General features: G+C 48.0%; 1 protein-coding gene across 2 annotated transcripts in view; it reads right to left on the reverse strand.

Annotated features, from left to right (window-relative positions):
- Nucleotides 1-27,219, reverse strand: part of nlgn2a (neuroligin 2a) — a 265,221-nt gene that overhangs the window by 71,891 nt on the left and 166,111 nt on the right. For both annotated transcript variants that reach the window (XM_036987501.2, XM_036987502.2), the window contains exon 4: nt 24,505-24,654. In XM_036987501.2, the coding sequence (XP_036843396.1) occupies nt 24,505-24,654 (150 nt within the window). The remainder of the gene's footprint in view (nt 1-24,504; nt 24,655-27,219) is intronic.

Here is a 27,219-nt window from a genome sequence, read left to right on the forward strand (position 1 = left end):
CTAGGTGAGAAGCCTGACCACGGAGACAAGGGGTGAGAAGGTGATGAAGTGTACATCATGAGCTGTAACCGAAAAACAACTGCCATTTAGAAAGTTTGAGGTGAGGGAGAAAGTGTGGTGGAACAAGTATTGTTAGCATTGTTAAATATCTTGCTAGCTGGGTCGAATTCTCTGTTAGCTAGCCAGAGAAATGTTGAGCAACATTAGCCAACTTAACTGATCAAATAATTGAGTTTATGGTGTGAAAATTAGCTGGCTAATAAAGCCAGACAGCTAACATTAGCTACCTAACGTTACAACATCAGATGAGCTAACGTTAGTAACCTAACCAATTCGCTATAGTATTAACTGGTATATGACTCCTTGCAGTAACTCCTCAAGTTATAATGCATTAGTTGCTTACTGGACCCTGGCAATCTGTGTGAAATGCTAACTATCTAACGAACTAACTACTATCTATGAACTAATGTTTTCCCTCTACAGTATGTGGTTAATTTTCAGAATGAGAGAATTAGGTGAAAATGAGGCGTTGCTTGTTAAACAAGTGGATTCAGGGATCAAGTGTAGCTGTAGCTGGGCCGGGCTTAAGTTGGATGCCACTGTAGAGGTGAAAGGAACACCACACACTTTCCCTATTTCTCTCTTTTTCAGTCAGTGGATGAAAGGGGTATGCCAGATGTCCTCTCTGCCTGAAAGAGATCCGTTATGCCAACAAAGTGTATCAGGCTCTGCTGGAACATTGTAGAACAGATGTCCACAGGCAGAAAGTGTACAATGTAATAATGTGCAGTGTAGCCCACAAATATTGCTTTTGTTGTGTTGAACTTGACAGTAACACTTGCGACTGAGTGATTGAGGGGGGATGATTGAATTTTTTTACTCAGTGAACGTTATTTTTGCACACATGTAGCCTTGTGCACTTGATCGATGTCTGCTGTAGTGGCCACTATAATAGAGCAAAAATAGAATGTCTGTTTGTTTCATTCTATTTCTACTTTAAGATGTGTTTTCCCCAAGTGCAATATTTAGATGTGTGTGGTCACAAGCGTTCTATTATAAAGGCTGTCATGGCTAACTGAAATATTAGTGTATTGTTTTTTCTCTAAAGTGTCATTTGCAGTAAAGTCTAGGCAACAAATAACATTGGATTGCTTTCTTTACATTTTTTAGCTGTGAGTTTGGTTCACATCGGGGGCCTCAAGTAGCCTAGTAGTTAGAGTGTTGGACTCGTAACTGAAAGTTTGCTGGATCGAATCCCCGAGCTGACAAGGTAAAAATCTGTTGTTCTGCCCCTGAACAAGGCAGTTAACCCACTGTTCCCCGGTAGGCCGTCATTTAAAATAGGAATGTGTTCTTAACTGACTTGCCTAGTTACATAAATGTTCAATTTAAGAACATTAAGCACTTTTTATTTTACACACAGAGATTGATCATGTAGCTAGTATTCTTTGTTGTTTAATTAGTTAAAACATGTATTTCCCCCAAGCAGGGATTTTTTGCATGTTTCAGTGGGGGGGGGGGGGGGGGGGGGGGAGTCTCACCTTTTTGTTGGCTCTCACCAGTTTGCATCCCTGCCAGATGCATCATTCGAACAAAAACAATTAGCCAGCTAGCTAGCTAGGCAAGCCAAAATGAGTTGACCTGCCAGTCCATCTGCAAAGCTGTGTGTCAAAATCACCAGAAATACCCAATACAACTCAATGTTATCAAAAACAAAACAGCTGATAAAATAAAAACTAAATTAAGAACACTGATTATATATGTACATATTTACCTGAGCTCTCTGCATAGGCTGCCTCTAGGGCGCCATGGCAACTACAGAACTGATCATGATTCTGCCAGGTAGACATCGGCTACTTTGTAGTTACTATTTCATTGAGAAGGTTTTTGGGAAAGCCTTTCCATCTACTAGAAGACCGTTATCAATAGCATCGCTAAAGGCTGCACTAAGTGGAAGACATACGAGCACCATACACTCACACAGACAGGGGCATTCCATTGCTGGTTCCTCTTCAGATAGTTGCAGGGAATACGAGTCACTGATGCATTATGTTCATGTCTTATGATAAACTAGGAATGTGAATTCATTTGGGAATAATTTCAAACCATTTAGTTGATTTCCAAATGTGAGACACATTTAGTAGAACTAAATTCTATTACCGAACCGTTTTTGATGTTGTAGTGTAAAAGAGTATCGGAGTTTTGTGTTACCGTGCAACACTAGTTTGTGTACATGATTTAACTCCACAATTTAACCTGGTTTAATTACAGCACTGCTCTGCCCGTGTAATCACCTAGCTGTGATTTGCATGAAGGTGTGTGTGTGTGTGTGTGTGTGTGTGTGTGTGTGTGTGTGTGTGTGTGTGTGTGTGTGTGTGTGTGTGTGTGTGTGTGTGTGTGTGTGTGTGTGCGAGACCGGGTAAAGGCTATAACTACAGCTGTGTATCTGAGAAACCCATAGCATGTCCTCTGTATGGAGGAGCGGGTGGTGGAGCGCAGGGGGGGCATGCCTCTGGTCACGGCCGACCACAGAGATGCTGTTCCTGGGGACAGGGAGTAGGGGCAGGCTGGAGCAGAGGCTGGAGCATGGAGAGACAGAAAGATAGCTAGGGCAGAGGAGAGAGAGAAAGAGAGAGAGAAAGAGCAGGTGTGGCCTGGCCCTAGAAGCTCTCCTAACAGCTGTTACTAGGCTGGAGAGGGATGAGGGACAGCTTGTGTGTGGAACGCATGAGTAACTTTCCATCCTCCACCCCGTCCTTAGCTGTCTGGCTGTCTTCAGCCTTGTGATCTGTAGGTCTGTGTATGTCTAGCGTCCTCTTCTCTCTACTGTATATTATATGGAGGGTTATCATGAGTTAAGTAAGGAGGGGTCTTTCCCTGTCAATCATAGTAGCCCCAACCAATCACGCGGCAGCCATTGGTCACATACTTTACCTTGTCCTTCAGCTCTCAACATGCAAATGAGTGTTATCACCAATTGTTAATGTGTCTGTGTGTGTGTGTCTGTGGGTGTGTGACATAACTAATGCACACATTTGGCCGCATGCAAACACATATGTACACACACACACACTCTCTCTCCTCTCCTCTCCTCTCCTCTCACCAGCCCCAGGTGTTAGGTAGCATAGTGAGGCTGATGGGTCATAGCAGTGCTGATGGCTGGGTGGAGGTCTGGGAGAGAGAGAGAGAGAGCGGCGGAGATGAGCCCAACTGTGGCCCAGTGGAGCTGAACTTTATGGGGGCCAGAGAGGGAGAGAGACAGCTGGATCTCCAACAGAGTCAGACTCTCTTCCGGCGCCGACAGAGATGGCCGCCTCGCTTCGCGTTCCTAGGAAACTATGCAGTATTTTGTTATTTCTTACATTGGTACCCCAGGTAATCTTAGGTTTTATTACATACAGTCAGGAGGAACTACTGGATATAAGAGCAACGTCAACTCACCATCATTACGACCAGGAATATGACTTTCCCGAAGCGGATCCTCTGTTTTGCCCACCACCCAGGACAATGGATCGGATCCCAGCCGGCGAACCAAAACAACAACGCCGTAAAAGCGGCAGATGAATCACCCTTCTGGTCAGGCTCAGGAGACGGGCACATCGCGCACCGCTCCCGAGCATACTACTCGCCAATGTCCAGTCTCTTGACAACAAGATAGATGAAATCCGAGCAAGGGTAGCATTCCAGAGAGACATAAGAGACTAACGTTTTTTGCTTCACGGAAACATGGCTCACTCGAGACACGCTAATGGAATCAGTGCAGCCAGCTGGTTTCTTCACGCATCGCACCGACAGAAACAAGCATCTTTCTGGTAAGAAGAGCGGCGGGGGTGTATGCCTTATGATTAAAGAGATGTGGTGTGATCATAACAACATACAGGAACTCAAGTCCTTCTGTTCACCTGACTTCCTCACAATCAAATGTCGACCGCATTATCTACCAAGAGAATTCTCTTCGATTATAATCACAGCCGCATATATTCCCCCCCAAGCAGACACAGCCTGAACAAACTTTATTTGACTCTATGTCAACTGGAAACCACTGTCACGCCCTGACCGCAGAGAGTGTTTTATGTCTCTATTTTGGTTTGGTCAGGGTGTGATTTGGGTGGGCAGTCTATGTTCAATGATTTTCTATTTCTATGAGTTTGGCCGGGTGTGGTTCTCAATCAGAGGCAGCTGTCTATCGTTGTCTCTGATTGAGAACAATACTAAAGTACCCTTTTCCCCCACCTGTTTTGTGGGAAGTTAACTTAGACTTTGTTCAGGGCACATAGTCCAAAGCTTCACGGTTTGTTTTTGTTCTTTGTTTTGTCTGCGTCATTTTTAATAAAGAGAAAATGTACGCTTACCATGCTGTACCTTGGTCCAGTCTTTCAGCCAGCCGTGACAGAACTTCCCACCACCAATGGACCAAGCAGCATGGTAAGGTGGACTCCTGGACAAGGGAGGACGTTCTGGATGGCAAGCGAGTCTACACATGGGAGGAGATCCTGGAGGGAAGGGGTCGCCTTCCATGGGAACAGGTGGAGGCAGCTAGGAGAGCAGAGGCAGCCGGAGAAAGGAACCAGCGGTATGTGGGAACACGGCTGGCAAGGAAGCCCGAGAGGCAGCCCCAAAAAAGTTTGTGGGGGGCACACAGGGAGTGTGGCAGAGTCAGGAAGCAGACCTGAGCCAACTCCCCGTGCTTACCGTGGGGAGCATGGGACTGGTCAGGCCCCGTGCTATGGGGTGATGCTCACGGTGTCGAGGCGGAGCATTCACAGGCCGGTGTGCTCAGTGCCACGTCCCGCATTTGCCGGGTGGAAGCTGGCATCCAGCCAGAACGGGTGGGGCCAGCTCTGCGCTCGAGACCACCAGTGCGCCTCCACGGCCCAGTGTATCCGGTGCCTCGGCCAAGGAAGAGGCCTCCTGGATGTCTCCCAAGCCCGGTGAGTCCTGTGCCTGCTCCCAGAGCCAGGTCTCCTGTGTGTCTCCCAGTCCGGTGAGTCCTGTGCCTGCCTCCTGTCCGGAGCTGCCATAGTCTCCCTCCTGTCGGGAGCTGCCAGAGTCTCCCTCCTGTCGGGAACTGCCAGAGTCTCCCTCCTGTCCGGAGCTGCTAGAGTCTCCCTCCTGTCCGGAGCTGCCAGAGTCTCCCTCCTGCCGGGGGCCCGCTGCCTGGGTCCCCAGGCTAATCTGAAAACAAGACTCCCTAAATTCTATCAGCATATCGATTGTGCTACCAGGGCTGGTAAAACCCTGTATCATTGTTATTCTAACTTCCGCGATGCATATAAGGCCCTCCCCCGCCTTCCTTTCGGGAAAGCTGACCACGACTCCATTTAGTTGCTCCCTGCCTATAGACAGAGACTACAACAGGAAGATCCCGCGCTCAGATCTGTTCAACGCTGGTCTGACCAATCTGATTCCACGCTTCAAGATTGCTTCGATCACGTGGATTGGGATATGTTCCGCATTGCTTCAAACAACAACATTGACGAATATGCTGATTTGGTGAGCGAGTTTATTTGCAAGTGCATCGGCGATGTCGTACCCACAGCAACTATTAATACATTCCCAAACCAGAAACCGCAAGGCAAGGCTGCAGGCCCAGACAGCATCCCCAGCCGCGTCCTCAGAGCATGCGCAGACCAGCTGGCTGGTGTGTTTACGGACATATTCAATCAATTCTTATCCCAGTCTGCTGTTCCCACATGCTTCAAGAGGGCCACCATTGTTCCTGTTCCCAAGAAAGATAAGGTAACTGAGCTAAACGACTATCCTTCCTGACGGGCCGCCTCCAGGTGTTGAGGGTAGGTAAAAACATCTCCACCCCACTGATCCTCAACACTGGGGCCCCACAGGGGTGCGTTCAGAGCCCTCTCCTGTACTCCCTGTTCACCCACGACTGCGTGGCAATGCACGCCTCCAACTCAATCATTAAGTTTGCAGATGACACTACAGTGGTAGGCTTGATTACCAACAACGACGAGACGCCCTACAGGGAGGTGAGGGCCCTCGGAGTGTGGTGTCAGGAAAATAACCTCACACTCAACGTCACAAAACAAAGGAGATGGTTGTAGACTTCAGGAAACAGCAGAGGGAGCAACACCCTATCCACATCGATGGGACAGTAGTGGAGAGGGTAGTACGTTTTAAGTTCCTCTGTGTACATATCACGGACAAACTGAATTGGTCCACCCACACAGACAGCGTGGTGAAGAAGGCGCAGCAGCGCCTCTCCAACCTCTGGAGGCTGAAGGTATTCGGCTTGTCACCAAAAGCACTCACAAACTTTTACAGATGCACAATCGAGAGCATCCTGTCGGGCTGTATCACCGCCTGGTACGGCAACTGCTCCGCCCACAACCGTAAGGCTCTCCAGAGGGTAGTGAGGTCTGCACAACACATCACCGGGGGCAAACTACCTGCCCTCCAGGACACCTACACCACCCGATGTCACAGGAAGGCCATAAAGATCATCAAGGACAACAACCACCCGAGCCACTGCCTGATCACCCCGCTATCATCCAGAAGGCGAGGTTAGTACAGATGCATCAAAGCAGACTGAAAAACAGCTTCTATCTCAAGGCCAACAGACTGTTAAACAGCCATCACTAACATTGAGTGGCTGCTGCCAACATACTGACTCAACTCCAGCAACTTTAATAATGGAAAAATTGATGTAAAAAATGTATCTCTAGCCACTTTAAACAATGCCACTTCATATAATGTTTACATACCCTACATTACTCATCTCAAATGTGTATATACTGTACTCGATACCATCTACTGCATCTTGCCTATGCCGTTCTGTACCATCACTCATTCATATATCTTTATGTACATATTCTTTATCCTTTTACACTTGTGTGTATAAGGTAGTAGTTTTGGAATTGTTAGGTTAGATTACTCGGAACTAGAAGCACAAGATTTTCGCTACACTCGCATTAACATCTGCTAACCATGTGTATGTGACAAATAAAATGTGATTTGAATTGATTTGAGAGGAAAACAGCCAGGATAGGAGAGAGGGAGACAGGGGAGAAAGGGGGAGGCAGGGGAGAGAGAGGGAGGCAGGGGAGAGAGGGGGAGGCAGGGGAGAGAGGGGGAGGCAGGGGAGAGAGGGGGAGGCAGGGGAGAGAGAGGGAGGCAGGGGAGAGATGGGAGGCAGGGGAGAGAGAGGGAGGCAGGGGACAGAGGGGGAGGCAGGGAAGAGAGAGGAGGCAGGGGAGAGAGAGGAAGGCAGGGGAGAGAGGGGGAGGCAGGGGAGAGAGAGGGAGGCAGGGAGAGAGGGGGAGGCAGGGGAGAGAGAGGGAGGCAGGGGAGAGAGGGGGAGGCAGGGTCATGGTGTGAGGAAGGAGAGGTGATGAGGTGAATGATCAGATGCTCAGGATCTTCTAGTCCTGTATTGAAGCTGTAGCAGCCGGGACATTAGCTATGCTTACAATGTAAACACATGGACATGAATAACTGTTCACTCATAATGGATTTCTGTGGTGATAAGTCACATTAACAGACATCCACGACTAGCTCAATAGTATCGAGATAACTATTTACACAGCCACACACGAGAGGTCAGAGGCTGCAGTAGGGTTGTGTCCCAAATGCATGCTATTCCCAATATGGTGCACTACATTTGACCGCAGTTCTATGGGCCCTGGACAAAAGCAGTGCACTTCATATGGAATAGGGCACCATTAGAGACACACACTAGCTTACAGTCTGACTTGTTAATGGGACATAGAAAGAGCTCACCATCTAACAGTCCAGGGGATGATTCAGTGAGTGTCAGTCTCTAGTTGATGATGTATGTCCTGCTATTATGTACCATGTAGCTCCACTTAGAAAGACAAGGTGTTGGAGATGTGACACATAATCTCACTAATCGGTCATCATTTAGACTGGACAGTGAGGGAGACAGGGACAGAGAATTGGAAGGACAGTGAGGGAGACAGGGACAGAGAAATGGAGGGACAGTGAGGGAGACGGGGACAGAGAATTGGAGGAACAGTGAGGGAGACAGGGACAGAGAAATGGAAGGACAGTGAGGGAGACAGGGACAGAGAAATGGAGGGACAGTGAGGGAGACAGGGACAGAGAAATGGAAGGACAGTGAGGGAGACAGGGACAGAGAATTGGAGGGACAGTGAGGGAGACGGGGACAGATAATTGGAGGGGCAGTGAGGGAGACGGGGACAGAGAATTGGAGGGACAGTGAGGGAGACGGGGACAGATAATTGGAGGGACAGTGAGGGAGACGGGGACAGAGAATTGGAAGGACAGTGAGGGAGACAGGGACAGATCATTGGAGGGACAGTGAGGGAGACGGGGAAGGGGAATTGGAGGGACAGTGAGGGAGACGGGGACAGAGAACTGGAAGGACAGTGAGGGAGACCGGGACAGAGAAATGGAGGGACAGTGAGGGAGACAGGGACAGAGAATTGGAAGGACAGTGAGGGAGACAGGGACAGGGAAATGGAGTGACAGTGAGGGAGACGGGGACAGAGAATTGGAAGGACAGTGAGGGAGACAGGGACAGGGAAATGGAGTGACAGTGAGGGAGTAGGGACAGATAATTGAAGGGACATTGAGGGAGACAGGGACAGAGAAATGGAGGGACAGTGAGGGAGACAGGGACAGAGAAATGGAGGGACAGTGAGGGAGACAGGGACAGAGAAATGGAGTGACAGTGTGTGAGACAGGGACAGAGAAATGGAGTGACAGTGAGGGAGACAGGGACAGAGAAATGGAGGGACGGTGAGGGAGACGGGGACAGAGAAATGGAGGGAAGGTGAGGGAGACAGGGACAGAGAAATGGAAGGACAGTGAGGGAGACAGGGACAGAGAAATGGAGGGACAGTGAGGGAGACAGGGACAGAGAAATGGAAGGACAGTGAGGGAGACCGGGACAGAGAAATGGAGGGACAGTGAGGGAGACAGGGACAGAGAATTGGAAGGACAGTGAGGGAGACAGGGACAGGGAAATGGAGTGACAGTGAGGGAGACGGGGACAGAGAATTGGAAGGACAGTGAGGGAGACAGGGACAGGGAAATGGAGTGACAGTGAGGGAGTAGGGACAGATAATTGAAGGGACATTGAGGGAGACAGGGACAGAGAAATGGAGGGACAGTGAGGGAGACAGGGACAGAGAAATGGAGGGACAGTGAGGGAGACAGGGACAGAGAAATGGAGTGACAGTGTGTGAGACAGGGACAGAGAAATGGAGTGACAGTGAGGGAGACAGGGACAGAGAAATGGAGGGACGGTGAGGGAGACGGGGACAGAGAAATGGAGGGAAGGTGAGGGAGACAGGGACAGAGAAATGGAAGGACAGTGAGGGAGACAGGGACAGAGAAATGGAGGGACAGTGAGGGAGACAGGGACAGAGAAATGGAAGGACAGTGAGGGAGACCGGGACAGAGAAATGGAGGGACAGTGAGGGAGACAGGGACAGAGAATTGGAAGGACAGTGAGGGAGACAGGGACAGGGAAATGGAGTGACAGTGAGGGAGACGGGGACAGAGAATTGGAAGGACAGTGAGGGAGACAGGGACAGGGAAATGGAGTGACAGTGAGGGAGTAGGGACAGATAATTGAAGGGACATTGAGGGAGACAGGGACAGAGAAATGGAGGGACAGTGAGGGAGACAGGGACAGAGAAATGGAGGGACAGTGAGGGAGACAGGGACAGAGAAATGGAGTGACAGTGTGTGAGACAGGGACAGAGAAATGGAGTGACAGTGAGGGAGACAGGGACAGAGAAATGGAGGGACGGTGAGGGAGACGGGGACAGAGAAATGGAGGGAAGGTGAGGGAGACAGGGACAGAGAAATGGAAGGACAGTGAGGGAGACAGGGACAGAGAAATGGAGGGACAGTGAGGGAGACAGGGACAGAGAAATGGAAGGACAGTGAGGGAGACAGGGACAGATAATTGGAGGGACAGTGAGGGAGACGGGGAAGGGGAATTGGAGGGACAGTGAGGGAGACGGGGACAGAGAACTGGAAGGACAGTGAGGGAGACAGGGACAGAGAAATGGAGGGACAGTGAGGGAGACAGGGACAGAGAATTGGAAGGACAGTGAGGGAGACAGGGACAGGGAAATGGAGTGACAGTGAGGGAGACGGGGACAGAGAATTGGAAGGACAGTGAGGGAGACAGGGACAGGGAAATGGAGTGACAGTGAGGGAGACGCGGACAGATAATTGAAGGGACATTGAGGGAGACAGGGACAGAGAAATGGAGGGACAGTGAGGGAGACAGGGACAGAGAAATGGAGGGACAGTGAGGGAGACAGGGACAGAGAAATGGAGTGACAGTGTGTGAGACAGGGACAGAGAAATGGAGTGACAGTGAGGGAGACAGGGACAGAGAAATGGAGGGACGGTGAGGGAGACGGGGACAGAGAAATGGAGGGAAGGTGAGGGAGACAGGGACAGAAAAATGGAGGGACAGTGAGGGAGACGGGGACAGAGAAATGGAGTGACAGTGAGGGAGACAGGGACAGAGAATTTGAAGGACAGTGAGGGAGACAGGGACAGAGAAATGGAGGGACAGTGAGGGAGACGGGGACAGAGAAATGGAGGGACAGTGAGGGAGACAGGGACAGATAATTGGAAGAACAGTGAGGGAGACAGGAACAGAGAAATGGAGGGACAGTGAGGGAGACAGGGACAGAGAAATGGAGGGACAGTGAGGGAGACAGGGACAGAGAAATGGAGGGACAGTGAGGGAGAAGGGGACAGAGAAATGGAGGGACAGTGAGGGAGACAGGGACAGATAATTGGAAGGACAGTGAGGGAGACAGGGACAGAGAAATGGAGGGACAGTGAGGGAGACAGGGACAGAGAAATGGAGGAACAGTGAGGGAGACAGGGACAGAGAAATGGAGGGACAGTGATGGAGAAGGGGACAGAGAAATGGAGGGACAGTGAGGGAGACAGGGACAGAAAAATGGAGGAACCTTGAGGGAGACAGGGACAGAGAAATGGAGGGACCTTGATGGAGATGGGGACAGAGAAATGGCGGGACCTTGAGGAGAAAAATTAGGGTGGAAAGAATGAACGGATGAGAGAAACAGAACAACAGACGGGGTCTAAAGAGGGTGGAGGGGAGAAGAAATGGAGGAGAATAGGAGATGAGGAGTAGAGAGGGGAGGGGAGGGGAGAAGAAATGGAGGAGAATTGGAGATGAGGAGTAAAGAGGGGAGGGGAGAAGAAATGGAGGAGAATAGGAGATGAGGAGTAGAGAGGAGAGGGGAGAAGAAATGGAGGAGAATAGGAGATGAGGAGGAGAGAGGGGAGGGGAGGGGAGAAGAAATGGAGGAGAATAGGAGATGAGGAGTAGAGAGGGGAGGGGAGAAGAAATGGAGGAGAATAGGAGATGAGGAGTAGAGAGGGGGGGAGAAGAAATGGAGGAGAATAGGAGATGAGGAGTAGAGAGGGGAGGGGAGAAGAAATGGAGGAGAATATGAGATGAGGAGTAGAGAGGGGAGGGGAGAAGAAATGGAGGAGAATAGGAGATGAGGAGTAGAGAGGGGAGGGGAGAAGAAATGGAGGAGAATAGGAGATGAGGAGTAGAGAGGGGAGGGGAGAAGAAATGGAGGAGAATAGGAGATGAGGAGTAGAGAGGGGAGGGGAGAAGAAATGGAGGAGAATAGGAGATGAGAAGTAGAGAGGGGAGGGGAGAAGAAATGGAGGAGAATAGGAGATGAGGAGTAGAGAGGGGAGGGGAGAAGAAATGGAGGACAATAGGAGATGAGGAGTAGAGAGGGGAGGGGAGAAGAAATGGAGGAGAATAGGAGCGAGATGAGGGAGGAGTAGAGAGGGGAGGTGAGAAGAAATAGAGGAGAATAGGAGCGAGATAAGGGAGGAGTAGAGAGGGGAGGGGAGGAGAATAGGAGCGAGATAAGGGAGGAGTAGAGAGGGGAGGGGAGAAGAAATGGAGGAGAATAGGAGTGAGATGAGGGAGTAGAGAGGGGAGGGGAGAAGAAATGGAGGAGAATAGGAGCGAGATAAGGGAGGGGTAGAGAGGGGAGGTGAGAAGAAATGGAGGAGAATAGGAGCGAGATAAGGGAGGGGTAGAGAGGGGAGGTGAGAAGAAATGGAGGAGAATAGGAGCGAGATAAGGGAGGAGTAGAGAGGGGAGGGGAGAAGAAATGGAGGAGAATAGGGTGAGATGAGGGAGTAGAGAGGGGAGGTGAGAAGAAATGGAGGAGAATAGGAGCGAGATAAGGGAGGGGTAGAGAGGGGAGGTGAGAAGAAATGGAGGAGAATAGGAGCGAGATAAGGGAGGGGTAGAGAGGGGAGGTGAGAAGAAATGGAGGAGAATAGGAGCAAGATAAGGGAGGAGTAGAGAGGGGAGGGGAGAAGAAATGGAGGAGAATAGGAGCGAGATAAGGGAGGAGTAGAGAGGGGAGGGGAGAAGAAATGGAGGAGAATAGGAGCGAGATAAGGGAGGGGTAGAGAGGGGAGGGGAGAAGAAATGGAGGAGAATAGGAGCGAGATAAGGGAGGGGTAGAGAGGGGAGGTGAGAAGAAATGGAGGAGAATAGGAGCGAGATAAGGGAGGAGTAGAGAGGGGAGGGGAGAGGAGAAAAAGAAGGTAAAGGAGAGGGGGAGAAAGGGAAGGTAGAGGAGAGGAAAGGAGAGGAAGAATAGAGGGGAGGAAAGGGAAGGTAGAGGAGAGGACAGGGACACTCAGAGGTGAAACAGTGTCAGGTGAACAATGGAGGGGAACGACAGACGTGACATCACCGGTGGGAGAAAAGGGAGCGGAGGGAAGTAATCGTGCGTGTGCCCGTGTCTGTGTGTGTCTTCATGTGTGGGTGTCTCATTCAGGCCAGCGGAGGTGCTAATCTCTTCTCGCAGAAAACAAATCTGCCTAGTTATTACTGTCATCTCTCTCTGCTTTTCTGCATCCTCCTTCCTCTCCATTTCCAGACCTAGCCCTCGTTCTCAGTTACACTCTGTTCTCTCTCCTTTTCATCTCTCTCCTCTCCATCTCTCAGCCCAGTCAATAGGACTTTGGCTTATCAAGTCTGCCCGGGGTTGCCATGGAGACGGTCAGGATGGTCTGGGTTAGGAAGAAGAACAGGTGTGTGTGTGTCTGTAGAGGAAGGTTTTGGGAGTTATTTCTGCTGGCATCTTAATATCTCCTCTAGTCCTGTCAGGACAGATTTCACAACAGTCTGGTCCATAGAACCCACTGTCACAGACACACACACACACACACACACACACACACTGAGAGACCCCCAACTACAGCATGGACATAGCCTTTCTCTCACTAGGTAGTGTCCTGAATACGAATTCAGTTGACGCTGCGGTGTGTGCGTGCGTGTGTGTGTCTGCGCCGATATTCTGGATGGGATACCATCACCAGACCTTTGAACAGAATGTCTGTGGGTAATAGTAAGTGTATTCTGTGTGTGTGTCCCTGTTCTGGCCCATATTGTATAATTGAGAATGAATGTGTGCTTCACTGCAGATTTAAAAAGCAGCTCTGCAGGATTTATTTTTAGCATCACAGGCAAATGCAGCCTCTCTCGTCTCTCCTTTCCCCCTCTCTTCTCTCCCTCTCTCCCACTACCCCCTCCATCTCATCTCTCAATGCTTTCTTTTCCCCTCTGTCCATTCATCTCCTCTCGCTCTGTCCACACACGCACAGACACACACACACACGTCACGCAAACATGACACTAGCTTAACATCCTGTCTCCTTTTCTCTTCTACAAAGTTTGTCTCTAAATAGATGATTTCTCTCTACATCCACCTCTTTCTCTCAGAGGAGTCCCAGATCTCATAGAGGTAGTGGATTTAAAAAATAAATAATCTTGCTCCAGTTGAAGTGATGTACGTACTGTACGTATGCGTCACTAAGGCAACACAGAGGCAAGGGTCACGCGCTAGCACGACAGGCGCTAGTCACACAGCAGCGCTATGAGGAATTCCCTCAGGGTAGACCCAGGCAGGCCAGCTAGCGTGCTACAGTGCTAACAGGCTACTGTAACGCTAAAAGCTGTTAACATATTCCTATGTGGCTTGTGTTGGAATGTAGCGATAGCATAGAGTCGGCCAGTGTAGCACAAACTAGTTATTGTAAAGCTAAGAGCTATTAACAAACAGTTGAAGTCTGAAGTTTACATACACCTTAGCCAAATACATTTAAACTCAGTTTTTCACAATTCCTGACATTTAATCCTAGTAAAAATTCCCTGTCTTAGGTCAGTTAGGTCTGTCAGTCACCACTTTATTTTAAGAATGTGAAATGTCAGAATAGTAGAGAGAATTATTTATTTAAGCTTATATTTATTTCATCACATTCCCGGTGGGTCAGACGTTTACATACACTCAATTAGTATTTGGTAGCATTGCCTTTAAATTGTTTAACTTGGGTCAAACGTTTCAGGGAGCCTTCCACAATAATTTGGGTGAATTCTGGACCATTCCTCCTGACAGAGCTGGTGTAACTTAAACAGGTTTGTAGGCCTCCTTGCTCGCACACGCTTTTTCAATTCTGCTCACAAATTTTTCTGCAAAGCACCCCCACAACATGATGCTGCCACCTCCATGCTTCACAGTTCGCATGGTGTTCTTCGGCTTGCAAGCTTCCCCCTTTTTCCTCCAAACATAACGATGGTCATTATGGCCAAACAGTTCTATTTTTGTTTCATCAGACCAGAGGACATTCCTACAAAAAGTACGATCTTTGTCCCCATGTGCAGCTGCAAACCGCAGTCTGGCTTTTTTATGGTTGTTTTGGAGCAGTTGCTTCTTCCTTGCTGAGCGGCCTTTCAGGTTATGACGTTATAGGACTCGTTTCACTGTGGATATAGATACTTTTGTACCTGTTTCCTCCAGCATCTTCACAATGTCCTTTGCTGTTGTTCTGGGTTTGATTTGCATTTCTCGCACCAAAGTACATTCCTCTCTAGGAGACAGAACGCGTCTCCTTCCTGAGTGGTATGACGGCTGCGTGGTCCCATGGTGTTTATACTTGCGTACTATTGTTTGTACAGCTGAACGTGGTACCTTCAGGCATTTTGAAATTGCTCCCAAGGATGAACCAGACATGTGGAGGTCTACAATTCTTCGTCTGAGGTCTTGGCTGATTTCTTTTGATTTTCCCATGATGTCAAGTAAAGGGGCACTGAGTTTGAAGGTAGGCCTTGAAATACATCCATAGGTACACCTCCAATTGACTCAAATTATGAAAATTAGCCTATCAGAAGCTTCTAAAGCCATGACATCAATTTCTGGAATTTTCCAAGCTGTTTAAAGTCACAGTCAACTTAGTGTATGTAAACTACTGACCCGCTGGAATTGTGATACAGTGAATTATAAGTGAAATAATCACAAAAATGACACAAAAACTTTGTGCATGTAATCTTCCAACTTCAACAGTATGTATGAGCTTCCTACATGGTGTCCATTCTGTGGCTTGTGTATTGAAAAGTAGCGCTAGCTATATTGCGATAGCCACTGTATAGACCAAGCCAGTGTAGCGCTTTAACACTAAAATGCTACTGTGAAGCTAAAAGCTACAAAGAGCCATTCTTCTGTGAATTTCCAAACTCTGGCGCCAGGCTACTGTAGCTTAGTAGTGTGGTGTAATTACCGTGGTATTACCATGGTAATCGCCATTGTCCCTGGCGACAAGATGCTGGGTCATGGCTTCAATCAGAGAGTCGGAGTGATGGAGGTGAGGGGTTTGTTCTCTCTTTCTCTTTCTCTCACACACACACACACACACACACACACAAAACACACACACATACTGTAAATGTAATCAATGCTACAGACAGAGGGGGGGGTTGAGAGGTGTTTTGAATCAGAGTCAGAGATCGAACCGGTTAAAACATGACATCACACAGACAGACACTGGTACAGGGAGATGAGGGATGGAGGAGGGAAGGAGAGGGTAGAGGACGTGTGATTAAACTCACCTGGTCAGAGATGGATGTGGAGACAAGGAGAAATATAAGCGCTGGAGCTGTTCATGTTTCAAAACCATGAAGGCTTCCGTAGATGTTATATAATGTAGCTAATGTTATGGGGGGGAATTGAATGGTATACAGCTAATGTTATCGGGGGGGAATTGAATGGTATACAGCTAATGTTATCTGGGGGAATTGAATGGTATACAGCTAATGTTATGGGGGGGAATTGAATGGTATACAGCTAATGTTATGGGGGGGAATTGAATGGTATACAGCTAATGTTATTGGGGGGGAATTGAATGGTATACAGCTAATGTTATCTGGGGGAATTGAATGGTATACAGCTAATGTTATCTGGGGGAATTGAATGGTATACAGCTAATGTTATCTGGGGAAATTGAATGGTATACAGCTAATGTTATCTGGGGGAATTGAATGGTATACAGCTAATGTTATCGGGGGGGAATTGAATGGTATACAGCTAATGTTATCTAGGGGAATTGAATGGTATACAGCTAATGTTATGGGGGGAATTGAATGGTATACAGCTAATGTTATCTGGGGGAATTGAATGGTATACAGCTAATGTTATCTGGGGGAATTGAATGGTATACAGCTAATGTTATCTGGGGGAATTGAATGGTATACAGCTAATGTTATCTGGGGAAATTGAATGGTATACAGCTAATGTTATCTGGGGGAATTGAATCGTATACAGCTAATGTTATCGGGGGGGAATTGAATGGTATACAGCTAATGTTATCTAGGGGAATTGAATGGTATACAGCTAATGTTATGGGGGGAATTGAATGGTATACAGCTAATGTTATGGGGGGAATTGAATGGTATACAGCTAATGTTATGGGGGGAATTGAATGGTATACAGCTATTGTTATCTGGGGGAATTGAATGGTATACAGCTAATGTTATCGGGGGGAATTGAATGGTATACAGCTAATGTTATGGGGGGGGGATTTAATGGTATGCAGCTAATGTTATGGGGGGGGTGGATTTAATGATATGCAGCTAATGTTATGGGGGGGTGGATTTAATGGTATGCAGCTAATGTTATGGGGGGGGGGATTTAATGGTATGCAGCTAATGTTATGGGGGGGGGGTGGATTTAATGGTATGCAGCTAATGTTATCGGGGGGAATTGAATGGTATACAGCTAATGTTATCGGGGGGAATTGAATGGTATACAGCTAATGTTATCGGGGGGGAATTGAATGGTATGCAGCTAATGTTATCGGGGGGAATTGAATGGTATACAGCTAATGTTATCTAGGGGAATTGAATGGTATACAGCTATTGTTATCTAGGGGAATTGAATGGTATACAGCTAATGTTATCTAGGGGAATTGAATGGTATACAGCTAATGTTATCGGGGGGAATTGAATGGTATACAGCTAATGTTATCGGGGGGGAATTGAATGGTATGCAGCTAATGTTATCGGGGGGAATTGAATGGTATACAGCTAATGTTATCTAGGGGAATTGAATGGTATACAGCTATTGTTATCTAGGGGAATTGAATGGTATACAGCTAATGTTATCTAGGGGAATTGAATGGTATACAGCTAATGTTATCTAGGGGAATTGAATGGTATACAGCTAATGTTATCTAGGGGAATTGAATGGTATACAGCTATTGTTATCTAGGGGAATTGAATGGTATACAGCTAACGTTATGGGGGGAATTAAATGGCATGCAGCTAATGTTATCTAGGGGAATTGAATGGTATACAGCTAATGTTATCTGGGGGAATTGAATGGTATACAGCTAATGTTATCTGGGGGAATTGAATGGTATACAGCTAATGTTATCTGGGGGAATTGAATGGTATACAGCTAATGTTATCTGGGGGAATTGAATGGTATACAGCTAATGTTATAGGGGAATTGAATGGTATACAGCTAATATTCTAGGGTAATTGAATGGTATACAGCTAATGTTATCTGGGGGAATTGAATGGTATACAGCTAATATTATAGGGGAATTGAATGGTGTACAGCTAATGTTATGGGGGGGTCTCAATTCCCTCATTACATGTTGTGTATTTAACCCTCTGGTATACAGCTAATGTTATGGGGGGAATTAAATTGTATACAGCTGATTTTATGGGGGGAATTGAATGGTGTGCAGCTAATGCTTTCGGGGGGATTTGAATGGTATACAGCTAATGTTATAGGGGGAATTAAATGGTATACAGCTAATGTTATGGGGGGGGGGGGATTAAATGGTATACAGCTAATGTTATCTAGGGGAATTGAATGGTATACAGCTAATGTTATCTGGGGGAATTGAATGGTATACAGCTATTGTTATCTGGGGGAATTGAATGGTATACAGCTAATGTTATCGGGGGGAATTGAATGGTATACAGCTAATGTTATCTGGGGGAATTAAATGGTATACAGCTAACGTTATGGGGGGAATTAAATGGCATGCAGCTAATGTTATCTGGGGGAATTGAATGGTATGCAGCTAATGTTATCGGGGGGAATTGAATGGTATACAGCTAATGTTATCTGGGGGAATTAAATGGTATACAGCTAACGTTATGGGGGGAATTAAATGGCATGCAGCTAATGTTATCTGGGGGAATTGAATGGTATACAGCTAATGTTATCGGGGGGAATTGAATGGTATACAGCTAATGTTATCTGGGGGAATTGAATGGTATACAACTAACGTTATGGGGGGAATTAAATGGCATGCAGCTAATGTTATCTGGGGGAATTGAATGGTATACAGCTAACGTTATGGGGGGAATTAAATGGCATGCAGCTAATGTTATCTGGGGGAATTAAATGGTATACAGCTAATGTTATCGGGGGGAATTAAATGGCATGCAGCTAATGTTATCTGGGGGAATTGAATGGTATACAGCTAATGTTATCTGGGGGAATTGAATGGTATACAGCTAATGTTATCTGGGGGAATTGAATGGTATACAGCTAATGTTATCGGGGGGAATTGAATGGTATACAGCTAATGTTATGGGGGGAATTAAATGGTATACAGCTAATGTTATCTGGGGGAATTGAATGGTATACAGCTAATGTTATCTGGGGGAATTGAATGGTATACAGCTAATGTTATCTGGGGGAATTGAATGGTATACAGCTAATGTTATCTGGGGGAATTGAATGGTATACAGCTAAATTTTATCTGGGGGAATTGAATGGTATACAGCTATTGTTATCTAGGGGAATTGAATGGTATACAGCTAATGTTATCGGCGGGAATTGAATGGTATACAGCTAATGTTATCTGGGGGAATTGAATGGTATACAGCTAATGTTATCTGGGGGAATTGAATGGTATACAGCTATTGTTATCTAGGGGAATTGAATGGTATACAGCTATTGTTATCTAGGGGAATTGAATGGTATACAGCTAATGTTATCTGGGGGAATTGAATGGTATACAGCTAATGTTATCTGGGGAAATGGAATGGTATACAGCTAATGTTATCTGGGGAAATTGAATGGTATACAGCTAATGTTATGGGGGGTGTATTGTAGGGTATGCAGCTAATGTCATGGGGGGGGGGTGTATTGTAGGGTATACAGCTAATATTACGGGGGGTGTATTGTAGGGTATACAGCTAATGTTCAAAGGGGATGTATGGCAGGGTATACAGCTAATGTTATGGGGGGTGTATTGTAGGGTATACAGCTAATATTACGGGGGGTGTATTGTAGGGTATACAGCTAATGTTCAAAGGGGATGTATGGCAGGGTATACAGCTAATGTTATGGGGGGTGTATTGTAGGGTATACAGATAATGCTATGGGGGGTGTATTGTAGGGTATACAGCTAATGTTATGGGGGGTGTATTGCAGGGTATACAGCTAATGTTACGGGGGGTGTATTGCAGGGTAGGGCTCAACTGGAGCTGGGATAAATCACCAGACACTAGACATGTTGTTTCAGAGACAAACCTAGGTGCAGTGATCACTCAGGCTCTAAGTGAAAGTCAGGATTCATCCTTAAAATGGTCTGTACCACCGTAACAGGAGCAGAACAGGAGTGGGAAGGAGCCAGGCTAACACGGGAAGAACTGCAACCTCACTGACTGACAGGGACTCTACCCTTCATTTACCCAATATCGATGTGTGTGTGTGTGTGTATGTGTGAAAGTGGGAGAAAAAGAGAATAACACAGGGATGAACACACACACAAGCGCCTGAACGCACGCACACACAAACAAACACTCACGCCCTAGGTTACGCAAATGTTACTGCAATCTTGTGCACTTCTGTATTAATAATGAACATACAGGCCATTCCAAATCACCATGTTCAGCGTCTGAACTGAAAACACACACAGAGAGCCTTACAACCTCCTACAATATTTAGGATGGACACACACACACACACACACACACACACACACAGAGATTCGCATGCACTTACACACACACACACATACAAAATTTCACATTAATATGTCATTCATCGCATTGGATATATTAAATAAAGTGAAACTGTGTCAAATAAATGCTCAAATCATCAACTTTGCATGTGTGTTAGTGTGTCTCTATAAAACTGACAGTTACAGGTAATGTATGATACAGGCAGCTTTCAGACTTTTCTAAGCATTATTGTGTCTGTTGTTACATTAAAAACCTGTCTCCTCTCCGTCAACGACAACTGACTCCTCCCCTTCATAGACACCCGTCTCCTCCCCGTCATCGACACCCGTCTCCTCCCCGTCATAGACACCTGTCTCCTCCCCGTCATAGACACCTGTCTCCTCCCCTTCATCGACACCTGTCTCCTCCCCGTCATCTGCACCTGTCTCCTCCCCATCATCTACATATGTCTCCTCCCCTTCATCTACACCTGTCTCCTCCCCTTCATCTACAGCTGTCTCCTCCCCATCATCTACATATGTCTCCTCCCCCTCATCGACACCTGCCTCCTCCCCGTCATTGACACCTGTCTCCTCCCCTTCATCTACACCTGTCTCCTCCCCTTCATCTACATCAGTCTCCTCCCCCTCATCTACACCCGTCTCCTCCCCGCCATCGACACCTGTCTCCTCCCCATCATCGACACCCGTCTCCTCCCCACCATCGACACCCGTCTCCTCCCTGTCATAGACACCTGTCTCCTCCCCATCATCGACACCCGTCTCCTCCCCATCATCGACACCTGTCTCCTCCCCATCATCGACACCCGTCTCCTCCCCGTCATAGATAACTGACTCCTCCCCATCATCGACACCCGACTCCTCCCCATCATCGACACCCGTCTCCTCCCCATCATCTACACCCGGCTCCTCCCCGTCATAGATAACTGACTCCTCCCCATCATCTACACCCGTCTCCTCCCCATCATCGACACCCGTCTCCTCCCCGTCATAGATAACTGACTCCTCCCCATCATCGACACCCGACTCCTCCCCATCATCGACACCCATCTCCTCCCCATCATCGACACCCGTGTCCTCCCCGTCATAGACAACTGACTCCTCCCCATCATCGACACCTGTCTCCTCCCCTTCATAGACACCCGTCTCCTCCCCATCATCGACACACGTCTCCTCCCCATCATCGACACCCGTCTCCTCCCCGCCATCGACACCCGTTCTCCTCCCCATCATTGACACACATCTCCTCCCCGTCATAGACACCCGTCTCCTCCCCGTCATCGACACACGTCTCCTCCCCATCATCGACACCCGTCTCCTCCCCGCCATCGACACCCGTCTCCTCCCCATCATTGACACACATCTCCTCCCCGTCATAGACACCCGTCTCCTCCCCGTCATAGACAACTGACTCCTTCCCATCATCGACACCTGTCTCCTCCCCTTCATAGACACCCGTCTCCTCCCCATCATCTACACCCGGCTCCTCCCCATCATCTACACCCGTCTCCTCCCCGCCATCGACACCTGTCTCCTCCCCATCATAGACACCCGTCTCCTCCCCATCATCGACACCCGTCTCCTCCCCATCATCGACACCCGTCTCCTCCCCATCATCGACACCCGTCTCCTCCCCATCATCGACACCCGTCTCCACCCCGTCATCGACACCTGTCTCCTCCCCGTCATAGACACCTGTCTCCTCCCCGTCATCTGCACCTGTCTCCTCCCCATCATCGACACCCGTGTCCTCCCCGTCATAGACAACTGACTCCTCCCCATCATCGACACCTGTCTCCTCCCCTTCATAGACACCCGTCTCCTCCCCATCATCGACACACGTCTCCTCCCCATCATCGACACCCGTCTCCTCCCCGCCATCGACACCCGTTCTCCTCCCCATCATTGACACACATCTCCTCCCCGTCATAGACACCCGTCTCCTCCCCGTCATCGACACACGTCTCCTCCCCATCATCGACACCCGTCTCCTCCCCGTCATAGACACCTGTCTCCTCCCCGTCATAGACACCTGTCTCCTCCCCGTCATAGACAACTGACTCCTCCCCATCATCGACACCCGTCTCCTCCCCACCATCGACACCCGTCTCCTCCCTGTCATAGACACCTGTCTCCTCCCATCATCGACACCCGTCTCCTCCCCATCATCGACACCCGTCTCCTCCCCGTCATAGATAACTGACTCCTCCACATCATCGACACCCGTCTCCTCCCCGTCATAGATAACTGACTCCTCCCCATCATCGACACCCGACTCCTCCCCATCATCGACACCCGTCTCCTCCCCGTCATAGACAACTGACTCCTCCCCATCATCGACACCTGTCTCCTCCCCTTCATAGACACCCGTCTCCTCCCCATCATCGACACACGTCTCCTCCCCATCATCGACACCCGTCTCCTCCCCGCCATCGACACCCGTCTCCTCCCCATCATTGACACACATCTCCTCCCCGTCATAGACACCCGTCTCCTCCCCGTCATCTACACCCGTCTCCTCCCCGTCATCGACATCCGTCTCCTCCCCGTCATAGACAACTGACTCCTCCCCATCATCGACACCTGTCTCCTCCCCATCATCGACACCCGTCTCCTCCCCGTCATAGACAACTGACTCCTTCCCATCATCGACACCTGTCTCCTCCCCTTCATAGACACCCGTCTCCTCCCCATCATCTTCACCCGGCTCCTCCCCATCATCGACACCCGTCTCCTCCCCGCCATCGACATCCGTCTCCTCCCCATCATTGACACCCATCTCCTCCCAGTCATCGACACCCATCTCCTCCCAGTCATCGACACCCGTCTCCTCCCCATCATCGACACCCGTCTCCTCCCCTTCATAGACACCTGTCTCCTCCCCATCATTGACACCCGTCTCCTCCCCATCATTGACACCCATCTCCTCCCAGTCATCGACACCCATCTCCTCCCAGTCATCGACACCCGTCTCCTCCCCATCATCGACACCCGTCTCCTCCCCTTCATAGACACCTGTCTCCTCCCCTTCATAGACACCCGTCTCCTCCCCATCATCGACACCCGTCTCCTCCCCATCATTGACACCCATCTCCTCCCAGTCATCGACACCCATCTCCTCCCAGTCATCGACACCCGTCTCCTCCCCATCATCGACACCCGTCTCCTCCCCATCATTGACACCCATCTCCTCCCAGTCATCGACACCCGTCTCCTCCCCGTCATAGACAACTGACTCCTTCCCATCATCGACACCCGTCTCCTCCCCGCCATCGACACCCGTCTCCTCCCCGCCATCGACACCCGTCTCCTCCCCATCAGTGACACCCATCTCCTCCCAGTCATCGACAACTGACTCCTCCCCGTCGTCAACACCGGTCAACTCCCCTTCAACAAGTGACATCAATAAGGGATCATAACTTTCACCTGGTCAGTCTATGTCATGGAAAGATGTCCTAATGTTTTGTACACTCAATGAATATCTCTATTACAGTACCCTATGGGCTGGTTTCAAGATATATAGGCCTTAATAAAGTACAGCATGCATCACAGTGTGATAGGCCTTAATAAAGTACAACATGTTCTTTATTTAACCAGGTAGGCCAGTTGAGAACAAGTTCTCATTTACAACTGCGACCTAGCATGCAGTTGCATCACAGTGTGATAGGCCTTAATAAACCGACTGGATTTTTATCTACTTCTACTTTTGTAAGATGAAATATAAGTGATATATGTTCTGTTGCTCTGCTCTGCTCTGCTCTGAGTTGATGTGCAGTTAAAGTGAAAAATAGGGAAGTATATTTCTGACCCTATAAAGATGCCTGGGCCAACTTCAATTTGCATGACTATGCCTCGCTCCAATATTTCTGTCTTGTAAAAATAAATATATTTACAGGGAGCACACTCTGACTCGGTCTACGCACAGAGCACTTGCATCAGACCAGATCAATCGATGCCAAGCCTTACATCAGAGGAACTCTGCAGACAAGAGCAATCAACAGTGGAATTCTGTGTAGAAACCTTGGAGAAAACAGATAGTTGAGAGGATGGGAGATATTTCCTCTGTATTGCATTTCTCCTTCAAAATCTTTTCCCATCACCAGATGGAGGAAATCGTCTATTTCATATAACTGCGAAACAGTGTGTGTGCGTACACGTGTGAGTGTGTGTGTAGATAAAGAAGTAATCAGATCTTACCGAGTACGCCCAGACGATAGTTCATAGAGACCACGATGACGTTGCCGTAGGCGGCGAGGACGCTGGCGTCAAACATGTTTCCGGTTCCTTCCATGTAGGAGCCGCCGTGAATGAACAGCATCACCGGCTTCTTCCTGCGGTCACGGATGTCTTCAGACACACCACACACACACACACACACACACACACACACACACACACACACACACACACACACACACACACACACACACACAGGAGAAGAAGAGTGAGAGAGGTAGAACAAGAAAGTCAATGAATGTTTCTCCATCAAGAACAACTTTAGGCCATACCTGTAGAATCAACACCATAATATCAGTTTGATATTGGATTATGGGTGGAGGTGTAGTAGATCTGTAAGTCTAATGGGGACATGGGTGTATAGGGGCTTTCAGATACCGTTTATACAGTGGTGGTAGTGTGCAGGGTGTGAAATATAACTTCCAGCAACACACAAACAATGCACAGTTCCCTGATCCACTCTGTGTCTGGTAGCCTGTCTGCCTCGCCGCTCACAGAATTTAATTTGCAACACAATGCTGTAACGATGTGCGCTGAGAGTCGGGAAGCAAGTTCAGGGAGGGAGTGTTTTAATAAAATAAACACAACATAATACAAAACAAGAAACACTAACAGCACACACACATGAAACTGAAACAAAACAATGACGCCTGGGGAAGGAACCAAAGAGAGGGACATATGTAGGGAAGGAACCAAAGAGAGGGACATATGTAGGGAAGGAACCAAAGAGAGGGACATATGTAGGGAAGGAACCAAAGAGAGGGACATATGTAGGGAAGGAACCAAAGAGAGGGACATATGTAGGGAAGGAACCAAAGAGAGGGACATATGTAGGGAAGGAACCAAAGAGAGGGACATATGTAGGGAAGGAACCAAAGAGAGGGACATATGTAGGGAAGGAACCAAAGAGAGGGACATATGTAGGGAAGGAACCAAAGGGAGTGACATATATAGGGAAGGTAATCAGGGAAGTGATGGAGTCCAGGTGAGTCTGATGACGCGCAGGTACGTGTAACGATGGTGACAGGTGTGCGCCATAACGAGCAGCCTGGTGACCTAGAGGCCGGAGAGGGAGCACAAATGACAAATGCAAAACGCAAAAAATCTATTCTCTTGATTTAAAACATTTCCGACCCGAAATTGTTCTGTTCCGTAAGAAATAATTTTTTCATTACTCCTGTCAGCTGATATTTTTTCATTACCCCCGTCAGCTGATATTTTTTCATTACCCCCGTCAGCTGATATTTTTTCATTACCCCCGTCAGCTGATATTTTTTCATTACCCCCGCCAGCTGATATTTTTTCATTACCCCATCAGCTGATATTTTTTCATTACCCCCGTCAGCTGATATTTTTTCATTACCCCCGTCAGCTGATATTTTTTCATTACCCCCGTCAGCTGATATTTTTTCATTACCCCCGTCAGCTGATATTTTTTCATTACCCCCGTCAGCTGATATTTTTTCATTACCCCCGTCAGCTGATATTTTTTCATTACCCCGTCAGCTGATATTTTTTCATTACCCCCGTCAGCTGATATTTTTTCATTACTCCCGTCAGCTGATATTTTTTCATTACCCCCGTCAGCTGATATTTTTTCATTACCCCCGTCAGCTGATATTTTTTCAAGTCAACCGTGGTGAACTGCGGATATCCAACCCAATGCAGGACTCTAGTCTCAGTGTCTGTGTCTGTCTGTGTATGGTTTGGTTTTACTATCCTTGTGGGTACTAGAAGTCCTCACAAGGATAGTAAAACAAGGACCATCGGACAAGTGGGACATGTCGCCGGTCCCCACAAGGAAAAGGCTATTTTAGGCTTAGGTATAGAGTTAGAATTAGGCTTTGGGGTTAGGTTCAGTTTTAGAGTTAGAGTTAGGGGTTAAGATTAAGGTTAGGGAAAACTAGTATCTAGCACTGGGATTGAACACACAACTTTTGGAGCCACAGAGTGCTGCTTAAACTCCCATCCACCATTCCCGTTCACAATGCCCTAGCAAGCCGCCAGCCTACTGGAAGGTAATAGGCGCTCATGGTGCCCCTATAGTGGACGGCATTTCTTTCACACTTCGTCCAGTCCAAATCTAATCCGGTACCAGCAGAATCGGCACCCCTTGGCGTATTTCGCAAGAGAATGGTCTGAAACAAACGTGTGTGTGTCTACCAAGCGCCTTGGCTGGGGGATAATTAATATGAGGGAACAGCAGAGAAGAACAGCAACATAAATAACCACTCTAGTATCTCTTAGAGAGAGAGACAGAGAGAAAGACAGAGAGAGATGTCAGAGAGAAAGACAGAGAGAGATCTCAGAGAGATGTCAGAGAGAGATGTCAGAGAGAAAGACAGAGAGAGATGTCAGAGAGAAAGTCAGAGAGAAAGACAGAGAGAAAGAAAGACAGAGAGAGAGACAGACAGACAGACAGACAAGACAGACAAGACAGACAGACAGAGAGAGAGAGATCCTGTTACTGGTTGCGGTGGCAGGTAACCAAGTGGTTAGAGCGTTGGGCCAGTGATGAAAGGTTGCTAGTTCGAATCCCCGAGCTGACAAGGTAAAAATCTATCATTCTGAACAAGGCAGTTCAGAATGTTCACTGTTCCCTGGTAGTCCGTCATTGTAAATAAGAATTTGTTATTAACTGACTTGCCTAGTTAAATAAATCAGAAATTGGTTGCC

The sequence above is a fragment of the Oncorhynchus mykiss genome, chromosome 9, assembly GCF_057628025.1.
Source record: "Oncorhynchus mykiss isolate SJ-2025 chromosome 9, ASM5762802v1, whole genome shotgun sequence".
NCBI lineage: Eukaryota > Metazoa > Chordata > Actinopteri > Salmoniformes > Salmonidae > Oncorhynchus > Oncorhynchus mykiss.